The 16570-nt window shown below is 45.4% G+C and overlaps 1 protein-coding gene across 1 annotated transcript; it reads right to left on the reverse strand.

The window, feature by feature from the left end:
* Positions 1-1858: 1858 nt before the first annotated feature.
* Tomm34 (translocase of outer mitochondrial membrane 34) lies at positions 1859-14354 on the reverse strand. Its single transcript, XM_048349491.1, has 7 exons — positions 14133-14354; positions 10464-10563; positions 9264-9416; positions 8371-8540; positions 5302-5449; positions 2968-3094; positions 1859-2742 (listed from the first exon to the last, which is right to left on the reverse strand). The coding sequence occupies exons 1-7, from the start codon at positions 14257-14259 to the stop codon at positions 2638-2640; spliced, it is 930 nt and encodes a 309-aa protein (XP_048205448.1). The 5' UTR covers positions 14260-14354; the 3' UTR covers positions 1859-2637.
* Positions 14355-16570: the final 2216 nt, after the last annotated feature.

Consider the following 16570-nt stretch of genomic DNA (forward strand, 5'->3'; position numbering starts at 1 on the left):
TCATTTCTTCGTATCCCAGTAACATTTTTAAGCTATTGTCAAAAACCAACCTTATTATTGTCTGGCACTGGTCCCTCATGCCTGTAATTGTAGCTACTCAGGAGGCAGAGATCTAAGGATCAGTTCAAAGCCAGCCCAGGCAGCAAAGTCCAATTTCCAGGTCGGAAAACTGGAAGTGCCACTGTGGCTCAAAGTGGTAGAATACTAGCCTTGAGCTAAAGAGCTCAGTGATAGTGCCCAGGCTCCGAGTTCAAGCCCCACGATTAGCAAAAACAAAACAGCCCTGTGACAGCATCCCCGATTCTTCAAGTGTTCTTGCAAAAGCCAGAATCTGAGGGTTTCCCTACCCCTTCGTTTTCCTCTTCTCATCTTCCATAGGAAATCACTTAACCCCTCTTGAATGTTTCAACTTTTCTCTAAATCTGCTACCATCATCCTAGCCTGGGTTTATTTAGCAGGACTCTGGCCACAGCCTTCCCTGGCCTCACTGCACCTCTACTGTCCTTTGGTCTCCCTCCATCATGAGATCAGGCTTCCTCACAGGGGTGTCTCTTCCTTGTTAGAGGAAGGACAAAATTCAAGAGGTGGGCTGGGAATATCGTCTAGTGGTAGAGTCCTTGCCTTGAATGCATGGAGCCCTGGGTTTGATTCCTCAGCACCACATATATAGAAAAAGCCAGAAGTGGTGTTGTGGCTCAAGTGGTAGAGTGCTAGCCTTGAGCAAAAAGAGAGGCCAAAAAAAGAAAAGCCATGAGGTGATGAGAAAGCTCACATTATAGTGTTCCTAAGTACAGAAGCCTCTTTGGTTGTAAATGCTGTGGCCTGGCTGTTTGCACTAGCAGAGCCAGAGAAGACAAAAGGCTAAGTCAGTTGTGGGTGTTGCCACTAGACTCACTGCAAATCAGATTGGGAGTCAGACCTGCCTAAGAGGATGCAGTGACAGGGCAGGTCCCAAGGAGGAAAGTGGGCTGGGAATATGGCCTAGTGGTAAGAGTGCTCGTCTCGTATACATGAAGCCCTAGGCTCGATTCCTCAGCACCACATATATAGAAAAAAAGCCAGAAGTGGCGCTGTGGCTCAAGAGGTAGAGTGCTAGCCTTGAGCAAAAAGAAGCCAGGGACAGTGCTCAGGCCCTGAGTCCATGCCCCAGGACTGGCAACAAAAACAAAACAAAACAAATAAACCAAGGAGGAAAGTATCCTTGCCACGTCAGGGGTAGCTGGGGGTGGTAGTGGTGGCGGGGGCCTGGTCTGATTAATATTGTAGGGCTGATTATTGGAGATAAGCAAAGGCCTCATCCTTGAGCCTCTATGGCGGACTTCTGTGGCACCACTGTGATGATGCTTTGCTCTGTGCAGCCATGAGAGTTCTACTTCATTAAGGTCAAAGGAATTTGACTAAGACAGTCCAGGAAAGGGAGGCCAGATCCTACAGCCAGGCTGTTTTGCTCTTGGGCATTTTGCTCTTGTTCTTTCTCTGCAAGTCCTTTAACTCAGATGTTCTGCAGATGCTGTCTATTTGAACTGTATCTATGCTGGCTGGCATTAGCCTTTCTCCATAGAACTCAGTTCTAGGTCTGTAAGTCCTGGGGACCTTTACCCTCCATTGTACACTGTGATCTTTATCCCCAAGTGTGCCCCACAGAGGCAGGCAAAACTGTCAGATGCTTCCTTCATGATGCTCTTGCTGTGGCTTTACATGTGGCCAGTTATCTGATTTAGTTCTTACCTTCCTACTCGACTGCAAACAGTTCAGTAAATTTGTTCAACAGATGGATAAATGCCCAAGAATCAACAGCTTTATTATTACCAAAGTTCCAGGCGTTAAGCTGATGAGGTACAAATGAAAGTAGAACAGACACCTGTAAAAGCCTTTTAATGCAAGAGCTTAAACACAGTTCAACAGAATCAGTCCAAATTAACTTCAACATATTACAAAGAACTAAGAAGCCTGAGGGGCCATGTTTGGGGGGAAAAAGGCAAGTTCCTGCCCAGACTGGAAGGATACTGACCTCAAAGAGGCCTCTCTCTCCATCCCAGGAGAACGGCCATCACCACTGAGCTCTTGAAATAGCTTAGGTAGCTCCACACAGAAGGCAGCAGCACAGAGTCAAGGACAGAGACTCCACAGGTCAGGGCTCTGCCTTCCCAAAGGAGGGCCCGACTAAAGGCACTGGGGCGCAGACACAGCAGACTGTGCCCTTGGGGAGATGGCAGCCCTGGAGAACCAGCTCAACAGGCTGCTCTGGGTGTAGGTGGGTCAGGAGTTTTCACTTGTCAAACCTTCCCTACCCCAGCTCAGTTTGTTCGGATTAACTGCAGAAAGGCTGGGTCTGGGGAAGCCACAGGGGCAGCCTGCAGGACAAAGCCAACCATTTGCTGTCTGAGGCAGGTGGATGGGGACAGGACTCCCAACTACCCATTCAGCTTAGAAGGTACCTTTCTGCCAAAACAATGTCCTGCGCTTGATTACACTGGGCTTAATTTGAACAAGCAAAGCCTCTCAGAGGGGCTAAGGAGGGTACTCTGAAGCTCCCTTGGGGGCATGCTGGGTGTCCGGGGTGGGTAGATGCAGGGGAGGAGGCTCCAGGCTTCTCTGGGATGTCAGGCAGAGGGTTCCTGCTGCCCACTGGGGGTTTTACTTCAGGCTCTGGTTAACTTCCTGACGTAACTTCTGTGCAGGGCCATTCCGGGGCTCAATCTGTAGGAGGCTGCTGATGTCTGCAAGGCTGGATTTATAGTCCTAATGGAAGAGAAGAGTGTGGGGAAGGGACCTGGAGGAGGTGAGACCTAGCTGGGGCATGGGACAGGTGCAATGCAGCAGACCATTTTCAAACTCTGGCCTGTATATGTTGTGAGCTATGTTGGGGCCCAGAAGGAGGAACCCAGCAGTATCTGCCTCACCTTCAAATGCACTCTGAAGTGCCAGTACCAGCATGAATATCTATAGCTACAGCGGATCTTTTACCTTGAGTGCCTTGTAGGCTTGAGCCCGTCTGTAAAATGCCTTCACATTCTTCCCATCCAGCTTAAGGGCTTCAGAGCAATCCTTCACGGCTTCCTTGTACTGCTTCAGGACTAGATGGCAGAGTGCTCTGGTGGGGAGAGTCCAGTGCAGAGGTTCAGTCACTTTTCACGGACCCCCTACAAACTTGGAAGGCAGCTGAGAAGTCATCTGATTTGTGAGCACCTATTTTGTGCTGGTTACCTTCTCTTCTTCAGTATCCCCCAACAATCCTAACCCCTATTTATAGACAAGAAGTTTTGAAAAGCCATTTATAAGTTGGCTAGAGTGAAGGGATCTGCCTGACATGCTATCACTACTGAGGGGTAAAGCAAAGGGGGTTTGAATGATTCCAGATCATCATCTCACTGGGGGCTATCATTCTGTCTACTTTACTCTCCTGAATCAAGGTCTTTCAAGGGAAGAAGAGTCTTTCTGAAACCTTTCCTTGAACAGATTAAAAAAAAAGATATCTAGTTTAAGAAAAAAACAAACACGGAATTGTAATTAATGAAAAAAATGCTGGTATGTTAGGTTGGAATGTAGAGATATCTACAGTTTACTTTGAAATGAGTAAAAAAGACTGGTGCATGCACGTGTATATAATAGCTCAGTGGAAGAGAACTTGCTCAGCATGCACAAGGCCTTGATTTGATCCCTAGGCACACATAACAAAATACTGTATTATTGGAATAGTGTCTATACCTGATGTGCCCTTAAAATTTGATTAGCAAAACATTCTTCAAAAAGCAACACTTTTAGGACAGTTATCAACAGAGCCTACTTTCCTACAACTAAAGCCAACCTAGGTCTCAAAATCAATTCTTTGACTTGGAAGAAAATACCAACTTATGTCTTTAGTTGCTTCAAATATGAGTAAAGATGAATAGTTTGTGTAAGATTGTTAAAAAAAATCTTACAAAAATACATCTATCTAACTCTTCTGTGAGGATAATAAAACTGTGGGTTTTTCCCCTTATATAAAAATATTTAAGCTAGTGCCTGGCTACTTAGGAGACTGAGCTCTGACGATCAAGATTTCAGGCCAGGCTGTGTGCCAAACGGCTCATGCGTGTAATTCTATCTATTCAAGAGGCTGAGGTCTGAGGACCACAGTTAGAAGCCAGCCCAGACAGAAAACTCCCCAAGACTCTAATTTCCAATTAAGCACACATAAAAGGTAAGTGTAGCTATGGCTCAAATGGTAAAGCACTAGCCTTGAGCAAAAAAGCTCAGGGACAGCACCCAGGTACTAAGTTCAAGAACAAAAGAAAAAGAAGCCAGCACAGGCAGGAACATCCATGTGATTCTTATCTCCAATTAATGACCAAAAAGCTTCAAGTGCAGCTATAGCTCGTAGAGCACTAACTGAGCAAAAAAGCTACACAAGAGCACAGGGCCCTGAGTTCAAGCCCCAGTACAATAATTAATTTCCAAATGGTTTTTGTCAGGAATGATTTCCCACCTCAGCTTCATTTGGCAATTTGTAACATACAGTTACAGGCAGACAGGTCATGAGCAATCAATTAGAAGGATATGTGTCTATCCTATCATATACCAAATGATTCTGTTGGACTTGTGTGGCTTTTGGGCCCAATGTTCCTCACCCCTGATGGATCTCAATGGAGCCAGACTTTATTTTTATCACTATTATTTATTGGCTGGGTAAGCTTAAACAAGCCCTTTTCTAATTTGGAAGTACAAAAGGACCTTTCCTTTTCTAAGACTCAAGTTTCCTCACCTTTAAAACAAGAAGACCAGCTTTACAAAGTATACTTCTGAACACAGCTGCATGGCAGCGAGCCCTGTACAGCAGGGATGGCGCCCTGACTCCCAGGCTGGCATACTCAGTGCTCGAAGTCTTTCTCATACCCACCAGCCTAACCCTCACACCAGACTGCACTCTGTCCTGTTTTTCCAGGCCAGGCAACAGTTATTGCATTCCCTGGTTCTGGGATAATACTCTTAGAGTGGTATCTGTCAATATTTTTAACAGAAACATCTTAGAGAAGCAACATGGAGCAAAGTGGAAAGACAGAGACTTATTTTAAGGTTGTTTTTGAAAAGCACACTGTGTTTTCCTACACTATTATTATCAGGGCATAGTTAATAAAAATTCTGTGGAGCTAGTAAAACCCAGGCCACCCTCTGCCTGAAAGGGGTCTGGTCTAAGTGCATGGTCAGAGTTGTAACACGACTAAATGCTAGGGACTGGAGAACCCATTAGTCACAGAAGCCCATGGAACCAAACGTCTAATGTCCTGAAATCCCCCAGGCCAGCAGCTGTGTGCAAGGTACCTGTTGCTGTACGTGGCAGATTCCAGGTTACTAAACAAGAGGCTTTCACTGTACTTCTCAATAGCTTTCTTATGGTTGCCCTTCTTTACAAGCTCATTGCCTTCTTCCTTCAGAACTTTGGCTCTCTCCATATCCCCAGCAGAAGGCACTAGACACAAATTCAGAAGAGGAAAAAACCATGGAGCAGCAGGTGCTCAAATGAGATCAATGAGATCTCTTCAAAACTGAGTACCACCGCCCCCCCCCCCCCATTGCCTACACTGTTATAAATTATTTTTCCTGGATTAGTCAATGAGTTCCCCAACTAATGTTTTCTGGGAAACAGTTTTGCATTCAGAAGAGATTGAAGGCTCCTGTTACCAATGTATTTACACACACACATATACATGATAAAAGCAACCCAGGTCCTAGTCTTTTGACACTGCCTCTTGATAGACGGTATATCTCAGGTGACCTACTTAACTTCTTCAGTTTCCTCACCAATGCAGCCGAGCATCTAGTCCACAAGAGGCTATGTCAGAATCAGACCTGAGAATATATGAGAAAGTATAGAATATCCTGCAGACTCAAAGCAGGAGTACTACTAAACAAGCATCTAGTGAAGAAAAGCTATAGTTTCTGGGTTTCAGAAGAGCATACAGGGTCTACTTATTCTGTTTTGGTCTGAGCTTGTAGTGAGTACCCTCCCTCTCTGGTCACATGCAGCTCGACCCCAGCTTTTCAAGGGAGAGAGAATAAAGTGAACAAGCTACTCACATTGGTGTAAAAAGGCCATTTACTGTGTGGCTCCAATTAACTTCTCAGCCTTGGCTCTATGTCACCTGCCTTTTTGATCTTTAAAAACTACTTCTTAAAATACTGAATATTTACGGCAAAGGTAAGGCTATAGGAAACAAACCAACACCAGAACCCATCCCCCAGCTTCAGAAAATTAGGAGGACTTCTGAGGTCCTGTGGCTCCTTTTCCAATAAAATCTACTTCTGGAAGAAAATATAATCCCTCCGGCTGGGAATATGGCCTAGTGGCAAGAGCACCTGCTTTATATACATGAAGCCCTGGGTTCGATTCCCCAGCACCACATATATAGAAAACGGCCAGAAGTGGCACTGTGGCTCAAGTGGCAGAGTGCTAGCCTTGAACAAAAAGAAACCAGGGACAGTGCTCAGGTCCTGAGTCCAAGGCCCAGGACTGGCAAAAAAAAAAAAAAAGAAAATCCCCCTACCTCTGGGCTTCTCTATAGTTTAACTATATATAGTAATACCAATAAACTATTTGTTTATATACTATTTTTAAGTTTCACACAGAATAAATAATCTTGTGTATTCTTTTATGACTTGGTTTTCCTTTCCCCCACTCAACATGCTCTCGAGATTCATGGGGTTGATGCATTTTCAGTGGCAATGCCACAATGGATTTATCCAATCTCTCACTTGTAGAGATTTGGGTTATTTCCGGTTTTGTTTTTGTGGTTACAAACACGTTGCTATGAACACTCTTGTACATGTCCCAGATGTACACGTCTAGTTTCTCTAGAAGCAACACCGTGCACTGGATGTAACACAGCCTCAGCTCCACCCGCGCTCTGCAACACTCTGCTCCCTGTAGTAACACTTATTTCCACTGTTCTCCCTGTGCACTTCCTTCTCCAGCTCCTTCCACCAGAATTTCCAAGAATTCTGTTCCCTTCCACCTATGACCTCATCCTTCAAGGTTCAGTTGCAGCTAATCGCTATCCCTTCATAGCCAGCTTTCCCTAACCTCAAGCTATATAAATGTAAGCTAGGTATTTAAGTTTCTTGTTTGAGGACTCTACAGCACTCATTCTTCCTCCTTGTATTTTAAAAATGTTGTTTCCTTGTTTCAGTTCCTTGTCTAATCAGTAGCTCCCTAAAGATCAAGATTGCTCTCTCCTATGTCACAGTGCTTAGCACAGGACCTGAAACACATATGGCTTAGTGACTCCAAAGGAATAATAAGGTAAATGGTAGCTGTCTTGAAGCTATCAAGTTGACTGATACCCCAAATTTCATCCTGAGGGAGAGTGGGGAACTTATCAGGCACCCACAAGCCAGAGTTGAGTACTACCCATGGCCAGATAGTTACTTCTCGTACAAAGAGGAGCAAGTGCCACCCTGATCCCTACACTTCCCTGACCTCAATCCCTAGCCTGCTAGGCTGAGACAGTTCTCTTAGAACATGGTAAAGGCTTCCAGTGGCTTGTCTCGTTTGTGACCTCTCATCTCTTTTCTCTTACTAATCTTTCTCCAAGGATCAACCCAGAGCACGAGTTCCTGAGGAAGTATCTCCATCTAGTACTGGAGGTGGGACAGAGGGCCAGGGGCTGAGACAGTCACAAAATCGCATCTCCTGACCAAACCAGAAGAAACTGAGAATCATGAGGCATGGAGTAAGGCTGAAAGCCAGGAGATGTCTGAAGGCAAAGCTGACATACAACCAAGAAGAAAGTAGAGAAAAGAAGCTGATTATGAGCCAGGTGCCAGTAGATCATGCCTGTAATCCTAGCTTCTCAGGAGGCTAAGATCTAAGGATCACAGTTCAAAGCCAGCCCAGGCAGAAAAGTCCCCATGAGACTCTTATCTCCAATTAACGCCTCAAAAACCAGAGTTTTTTGAGCTGTGGCTCAAAGTGGTAGACCACTAGCCTTGAGCAAAAGAACTCAAGGACAGCACTCAGGCCCTGAGTTCAAGCCCAACAACTGCCAGGAAAAAAAAAAGTTGATTATGTAATGAAATGCTGGGGCAAACCTCACCTGAACTCTCTCTGGACTTTCATTTATGTGAATGAATACATTCCCTTTACTATTTTACCACCAGAGGAATAGGAACAAATACCCTTTACCTGTGTGCAAGGCTGCAAGTTCTGCATGCTTTATGTTTTTTAATCCTTATAGCATACAAGGTAGGTTTCTCTTCACCTCACTGTACAGCTGAGGAAACAAGCTCTGAGTAGAGACCTTTTCTCTTTCTTTTTTAAAAACATAAATTTATAACTGGGCTAAACAAGTTCCATTTGTATAGAAACACTCTAGGCAGGGAATCACATCTTACCTCTGCTCTTTGTAGTTGCTGTTTCTTTGGATTTGCTTTTAACTGTCTCTTTGTGGTTCTCTGAAGGCATGGTATTCCACCTCTTCTGGGCTGACACAGGCACCACAGGGACAGAGGGCAGCTTCAAGCGCCACTCAGGTCCAAGTGAGTCCATGAGAGCTCTGGTCATTCTGGAAGGGAAGGCAGCAAGTTTTCCAGCAAGGTCAAGAAGGCTATATCACTCCTTTTACAAACCTCAGGGAAAGACAGGCTCTTTTAAGATAGTCTCTTTCACAAGAGCTAGAATTACCTCCTCTAGCCCAAACCATCTGCTTATATTCTCTAAACATGGGTATAACAAAGGAACAAGATGGAGCCTGCTACCCATACACATGTTACTTCTCAGATCACCTACCATGACACTCCTTCCCTTAGGACTGGTCATAGTACATACAGTATGTGGTAATCCGCACTGCCTGTTAAGGATACTTAACTTTGCCCTACCCAAACTACATATTCCCCAAGAATGTTCTGTTTTATAGTTTTCTCAGTCTAAAAGTCAGGAAAGCACCTAACATTTCTTGAATGCTCTGAGATTTAATTTAAAAAGTGGGAGAAAATGAGGGATGGGGTAACAGTATTTAAAATGTACTCATTATGTTATTGATTTAACTGTAATCCCCCCATGTTCATCACCTTTATAATACATTTTTTAAAAAAATCTAGGGGGAATAAAAAAAAATTGTGACTCCGTAAACACCTACTAAAGACAGCAGGTTCTCCTTGCAAACTCTGCCCACATGATAGTTTTCTAAGTCTAGTCAAAGGAATGCCATTTAGAAGATAACCAAGATCAGCAATGGGCTGATCACAGAGAACTTCCATGGAGAAGACCTGCAGTGAGTTGGGCTTACCTATTGATGCCTTCCAGGGCTGACATCACACTATTATCAATCTGTAATACAGTCTTATAGTCAACATAGGCCTGGGGGTACTTCTCCAGCGCCTCATAGGCAGATGCTCGACGCAGCAGGGGCTTCATGCTGAAGGGAACCAAGGCCAGTGCTCTTAAAAATAGAAAGCAAACTATCACATTCCTGATGGGACCCTAGGGCTGACCCATAGTTTCTTCTAGGTGGGGCCCATGCACTAGAAGCAATTTCTGCAGAAAGCCATTTGCTCTGAAACAGGAACTTTTCAACTTAGTTTCAAGTGAGGAGGGAAAGGAGGGCAGAGACCCATTAATGTGAAATTTGCATGCATATACATCAACTTTCATATCTTCATTCTCTTAAGAAGAGTAAGAACTTCACAGCTTTCAAGCTACTAGATGTTTCTACACTGAAATCCTGTATGAGTGATAAACACACTTTGGAGTCAGCTGAGGTTCTGTTGGGATGCTACCTCTGCCATCCTAGAAATGGTACCCCAGGAAATTCAGGAACTCAGTTCTGCCTGGAAAGGTGGGTAAACTTAACCCATAGGGTGGGTCATGAGCACTTAAGAAGGAAACCTGGTGTAAGTTCTACCAGCATGCTTACTTTCTACTCCTTTCCCACCTAGCAGCAGGGCACCAATGTAAGGCAATGCCACAGATCAGGAGGGGCTATGTGCTAGTTTAGAAATGAGCAAAGGCATTAGCCTGGTCCCAAGAAGGGAGAGATATGAACAACTGTTCAGTGTTATCTATCACTGGTCATTGACAGATACCCATTTTCGTTCTCTTTGCTTCTTCAGTGATAATCTACTTTCAATTCTTCCTTCTTTCCTCCCCTCTCACTTCCCTCCTACCCACAGCCATCCCAGACAAAAACATTCAGCAAGCCAGTCACTGATCTGCAACTTTTATCTCACCACAGGTCCCATGACTCGTGAATGCTTTAAAGCCTACCTCTAACTACCCACCCATCTCCCTTTGCAACAGCAGCAGAGCTGAACTCCAAAGGCACAACTCAAAGGCACAAGGACTAATAAGTAAAGCCTGGTGTTCTTAGAGGCTTGATGATACTTGCTAGTATCTATCACCAATATAACTGGTAAGATGCTTCCAAGGAAGAAATAAAACAGATGAACCCAGACTTTCAGGGACCCAAAAGTTGCCCCAGGTCACTTACGAAGTACAGTCTTTGATACAATCTGTGCAGTTTCCATCTTTCAAGTGGCATGCTGCGCGGTTGGAGTAGAGAACACTTTCCTCTTCAGGGTCTGCAGAACCTGCCCAAGTGGTAGCAGGAAGAGAAGATCATCACTTTGGGAAACAGATGTCTGGAGACACAATACGTTCTGTTCTTTCACCTGAAGCTCGAGGCTCTGGAGAAAGGCAGCAGAGATGACTATAACCTGATCAGGCTTGCTCGCTAGCGCTAGCTGGCATGTTTGTCATTCTTACATGCACTGACCAGGACAGGGCACTGACTGACCATGTTGCCATTACAGGGAACCAAGCATCTTCTCAATTTTTCACTCCAGCATTGAATTGGCCCAAGGCAAAAAACAAAACACAAGCAGGTGGCTCCTGCCTCACTCTGCCAGTTAGTAACTGAGCTGGTCTACTAAGACTATGGTGAATTCAGAGGAATTCCAGCTATCCAAAAAGGAGTTACTAATTATTTTGCTAAAGAAAATCCTACTCTCAGGAATGATACATATCTGTGTCTTCCCTGTGGCTGTGATTCTCAATTTTAAAGATAATGTTTATGGCCAAGAGCGTAAGCATTCTGGCAACTGAGGCTCTGAGTTCAAACCCCAAGCAATCCCTCCCCCCCCAATCCCAAATATATGTTAACCTCTTCTTACTGACTATATGGGTCACAAACAAACAAACAAAAAAAATGCTCATTAAAAACATAAAAGAGGGTCTGGGAATGTGGTTTAGCAGCAGAATGCTTGCCTAGCATACATGAAACCCTGGGTTCGATTCCTCAGCACTACATAAATAGAAAAAGCTGGAAGTGGCGCTGTGGCTCAAATGGTAGAGTGCTAGCCACGAGCAAAAAGAATCTTGGGGACAGTGCTTAGGCCCTGAGTTCAAGCTCCAGGACTGGAAAAAAAAATTTTTTTTTAAGCAAAACAAAATAAAAAGAACAAAGCAAACAGAAAAACTAAGCGAGGCTCAGTAACTCCATGCCTAGATATATATCCCAGACTGAAAATGTTTTTTGAAAATTTTGAAACACAAGAAATGCTGTATAATATTCAATACCTACTACTATATTTAGCATACTGATATTTATTTGCAATCTTTAAATTTACTTTATTTTTGATATGCCTGAAGTCCCAATCATTCTCATCCTTATCCCTGTGCTCCCTTTTCAGGGGCCAGCACAATCCTGAAACTTATATAAGCACTGTCTATTTCTTTTTTGGGAGGGTGTTCTGAGGTTTGGACCTTGTACTTGTCAGGCTGGTGCTCCACTACTTGAGTTTCACTTAGAGCCCTACTTTTTTCCTGGATAGTTTGGAGATGGGAGTTTTGCAAACTTTTTGGTTCACGCTGGTCTGGAACTGCTATCCACCTCTAGGTCTCAAGTCTCCTGAGTAGCTAGGATTACAGGTATGAGACACTGGCACTTGCCTATTTTTATTATACATGTAGTCACAGATAAGATACAGTATCATTTATATCTACTACAGCATTTCCTAAGTAGCATCACATTTCCTATCCTTTGGTAACTTGCTTTTTTTCACCAAGCATCATGATACCATGCTGATATTTGATATCTTTCATTCAACAGCAACAATAGCAAACATGATTAAAATAGCCATTTTCTTATCTTGCTGGGCCCTGAGCCAGAAAGTATGGAGATAAAACACAGCCTTATCCTTGCAAGAAGCAAGTATAGGCTGTAATGCATCCCGAGTCACCAGAGCACGTCTGTTTAGAAATAGCAATGGCATATGAAAACACCAAGAGAACCTACAATCCAGCCAGTCTGAGCAAGTCACTTGATCATGTATATGCACCTACCACACGAAAGTATCACTTCACAGACTTGCTGAGAAGGTTCCTAGCATTAGGTTGCTCCCTGTGTTCCTTCTTCCAAGAGCAAGAAAAATGATCAGAGCAATCAAGAAATTTGCCTACAAATTACCACAAAAATCAGTAGTTGGAGTAGAAACAAACTGTGGTCCCTGCTAAATTTAAACATTGGGCCAGTTTTTCTAGGGAATAAACGCAAAAGCACAGCTTTTCTACAACAGCTGGGTGGGCGAGAAAGAAAAATGCACAATTATCAACACCTCAAATGATGTTGGTCTGAGCAGGTGAGCCCAAAAAGGTTTTAATTTGGAGACTTGAGGAAGTCTAAATGATTAAAAAATTGGTCTATATCAGACAGATACATGTGCAAATCCTGTCTTGGACATATCTTGACTGTCTAACCCTAGGGTAGGCAATTTCTTCTAGGTTTCTCATTTCTAAGTGTCTTATGGGTAAGGTCATAATATAGATAAAGGTAATGTCTATAGAATTGAGCATTCAACAAATACGAGCCAACAAAGTAGTAGGAGGAAGGCAAAAGGAAATAGGTATTAAACTGAAAATGTCTAAAGTTAGGAACGTTTTAACCAATGGGAGTCCTTGGATAAAATATTCTCAAGAGGCCTTGGGCCAAGAAGCTCTGCTTCTCTCATGTATTTCCTATTGGAAATACAGTATTGTGCTTTGGGCACACTGTGCTTACTCTGATGACCTTTGTGTTTGTGTGTGCCAGTACTGAACTGTGGGCCAGGGTGCTCTCCCTTAGCCTTCTGCTTCAAGGCCAGCCCTCTAGCAATGGAGCCACATCTCTACTTCTGGCTTTTTGCTAGTTAGTTGGAAATGAACTCCAATTAATTGGGAGTCTCTCAGATTTGATTTGTCTGCCTAGGCAGTTCAAACCATCATCCTCAGATTATAGCCTCCTAAATTGCTAGGACTGTAGGCTTCAGCCACAGGTGCCTGGCTCTGAGGGCTTTTGTAATGGCCGTTTCCTCCATCTGGAGATCTCAGCCTTTGTGCTCTGGGCTTCCATCATCCCGCCATCTGGTGAAATATCTATCCCTTCTTTACAAATTGACTTGCCACCGTAACGGGGTGCCACAGATAATTCGATTACCTCACTGTATCACTCTTTATGTTTTGTGCGTTTGGGGCTTGAACTCAGGGTCTGGGCCTTTGCTCAAGGCTGGTGCTCTATCACTTGGAGCCACAGCTCCACTTCCGGTTTCCAGGTGGCTACTTGGGAGTCTCGTCGCCTTTCCTGCCTGGGCTGGCTGCGAACCACGATCCTCTCAGACCTAAGCTTCCTGAATAGCTAGAATTACAGGTGTGAGCCACCAGTTCCCGGCTGGTATCAGTCTTTTTGATAGCTTTAATTATCCCAGACGTCTATATGTACTTATTTACTAGCTTAAGGATCGCCCCCTCCTCTCCCAAATTCCGCAGAAAGTTCAATAGGGAATGGGTATACAACAGGTGCTTAACAGATATTTAATTAAAAAAAAACAACAACAAACAGTTGTGGGGAAGGAGGATTCAGTTCAGGGGTGATGGGAAGGAGGCCGGAGTAACTTGAGGATGCGAGAAGAGAAGGCAGTTATAAAAAAAAAAAATCATGTGGAAAATAAAGGGGGCCAGGGAAGTTTCTGGTAAGATGCCGCGCTCAGGCGGGGGCGGAGAGCCTGGAGGGAAGGGCTGCAGGGCCGCGGGGGAGGGACGCCCCAGGAAGCCGGCTCGGGAGCGAGGCGTCCGAGCGGCCGAGGGGAGGTCGTGTGGGGGGGAGACATGGGGGCCGGGTTCGTACCTCGCGCCTGCAGCAGCTTCAGCGCGCGGCCGTAGAGCGCGGAGGCCTCGGCGTACTGGCCGTTGCGGAAGCTCTGGTTGCCGGCGGCACGGAGCCCCTCCACAGAGTCCGGGAGTTTCGGGGCCATCCCGGGGCCGGCGGGCCAACGAGGGAGCGACTCCGGAGCCGGCGGAGTGGCCGGCGGGAGAAACCGCGTCCCGGAGGAAACGGCGTCCGGGCGGAAGCGCGGACTGCGAGCCCTTGGGTCCCGCCCCCTTTGCGGCGGCGAGGGGGCGGGGCCTCGCCCGGCCCTCTGCTCATGCTCAGTCTGCACCTCGGTGGCCCTGGAGTGGGGACCCTGCGCTGGGAGCTGGGCCAGGAGCCACGAGGGGGAGTCGGGGGAGACTCGCGCCTCATCTTTTGGAGCGGCCCCAGCACATTAACTCCCGACCCAGTGAGGACGCTAGTTGCTGGGATAGTGGTACACGCTTGTAATTCCAGCCCTCTGGAGGCTGAGGCGGGAGGATAGGGAGTTGGTGGCCTGTTTGGACTACATAGTGAGACTGGCCAAGGCCATGGAAAGTGTCTTGTGGGAACTACTTTAGATGGGGGGGGGGTGTCAAGGAAGGCCACACTTGGAGGGTCATAATGAGGCTGAAACCTGAGAAGATGTAGGGAATGTTGTTCCAAATAAAGAGACAGCAGACGCAAAGGATTTGAGGCTTTCAGGCACTTGGTATACTGACTTGCTAAATGAATGCTTGCGTAGGTTGATGGATGAAGAGTTTCCATTCAGGGTGACTGCAGTTTATTCTTATTTGATGTCCCTTTGACCCATTAAATATTCAAATTTCTTTAAACTTCATTTTACTGATATATGCTAAACAATTTCTTTTGCTCCTAGCTTTATGTTATCCTCTTCTGGAATTCCCTCCGGAATAGTTTTTCTCCTCTAATCCTGTATCCGTTTGTAATATTGAAGTCAAAACATAAGCTCTGAGAGCCTTTCTTGATCTCATGCCCCTCCTCAGCTCTCTCTTGCTTTGCAGATTGATCCCCACTTTATCATTTATCATTGGGCTTGTCAGTTTACAGGTAGAGGTAGAGCTGGGACCTCCTTGTCTTTGTCTCTCCAGGATGTAATAGAGTTTACCATCCAGCATGAACATGTCCTTTAAAAGCTGTATGTTGGGGCTGGGAATATGGCCTAGTGGCAAGAGTGCTTGCCTCCTATACATGAGGCCCTGGATTCGATTCCTCAGCACCACATATACAGAAAAAGCCAGAAGGGGTACTGTGGCTCAAGTGGCAGAGTGCTAGCCTTGAGCAAAAAAAAGCCAGGGACAGTGCTCAGGCCCGGAGTTCAAGCTCCAGGACTGGCAAAAAAAAAAAAAAAAAACACACAACAAACAAACAAACAAAAAAACTGTATTGCTGTATTTGACCATTGGCCAGTGGCTCACATGTGTAATCCTAGGAGGCTGAAATCTGAGAAGTTCAAGGCCCACCCAAGCAAGAAAGTTTGTGATACTCTTTTATCTCCAGTTAACCTTCAAAAAGCTCAAGCGGTGGAGCATTAGCCTTCAATAAGAAAAGCCAAGTGAGACTATGAGGCTCCAAGTTTAGGAAGTGGGGAGTTTGGGAGGTAATTCAGAAGCAGAGGCCTTATGGGTAGATTCCGTGTCCTTATAAAAGAGGCATACCATAGTGGACAGCTGCTTCCAAGACGTTGGGACACAGCAAGAAAGTGTCCTCTATGAACCAGAAAGGAGCCCTCACCAGGGGCTTCAGTTGCCTCCATCTTGTGTTTCCAGCTTCTAGACCTGTGAGAATTAGACTTGTGTCCATATTATACTTTCCTGCTACTAAAAAAAATCGCACAGACTAAGAAAAACAGTTCAAAACTGCAGAATTATAATTGACCAATCATGATTGCTGGTTAGACATCTACCCTAAATCCGCTTGTTTTTCAGCTTAATGTTTCAAGCCAACATATGAAAGTATTGGCTGAGCCTGGGTTCAAATCAATGAAACCTTAAGACTTGGGATTCTTATTTTTAACATTACTTGCCAGTGTTTTCTCAACTAAGGCACATTATTTAAGGGAACTATTAACACTGGACAGAGCATTTTAAGGAGGAGATGGAAAGGGGATAGTGGGTTGGGGATATGGCGCAAAGGTACTTGCCTAGCATGTACAATGACAAAGAAAAAGAACAGTTCTTGTTCTTGCTCTCGTCGGAGCCCCAGTACGGAATACCTCGGGAGAAAGGAGCCTGAGGCAGAGACAGGTGCAGGCCTGCGGCATCCTGACAAAGCGAGGCGGCCCTCCAGCACTTCCGGGGTCCGGCTCCGCGCAGGCTGCGGCGCCACGTGACAGGCCGCGGCCCCGCCCCGTTGGCGCGCTCACGCCGCTTCCGGTAGGGGCGGAAAGCGGAAGTGTGGGAGGGTCTGCGGGG

This window comes from Perognathus longimembris, chromosome 6 (genome assembly GCF_023159225.1).
Source record: "Perognathus longimembris pacificus isolate PPM17 chromosome 6, ASM2315922v1, whole genome shotgun sequence".
NCBI classification, from domain to species: Eukaryota; Metazoa; Chordata; class Mammalia; order Rodentia; family Heteromyidae; genus Perognathus; species Perognathus longimembris.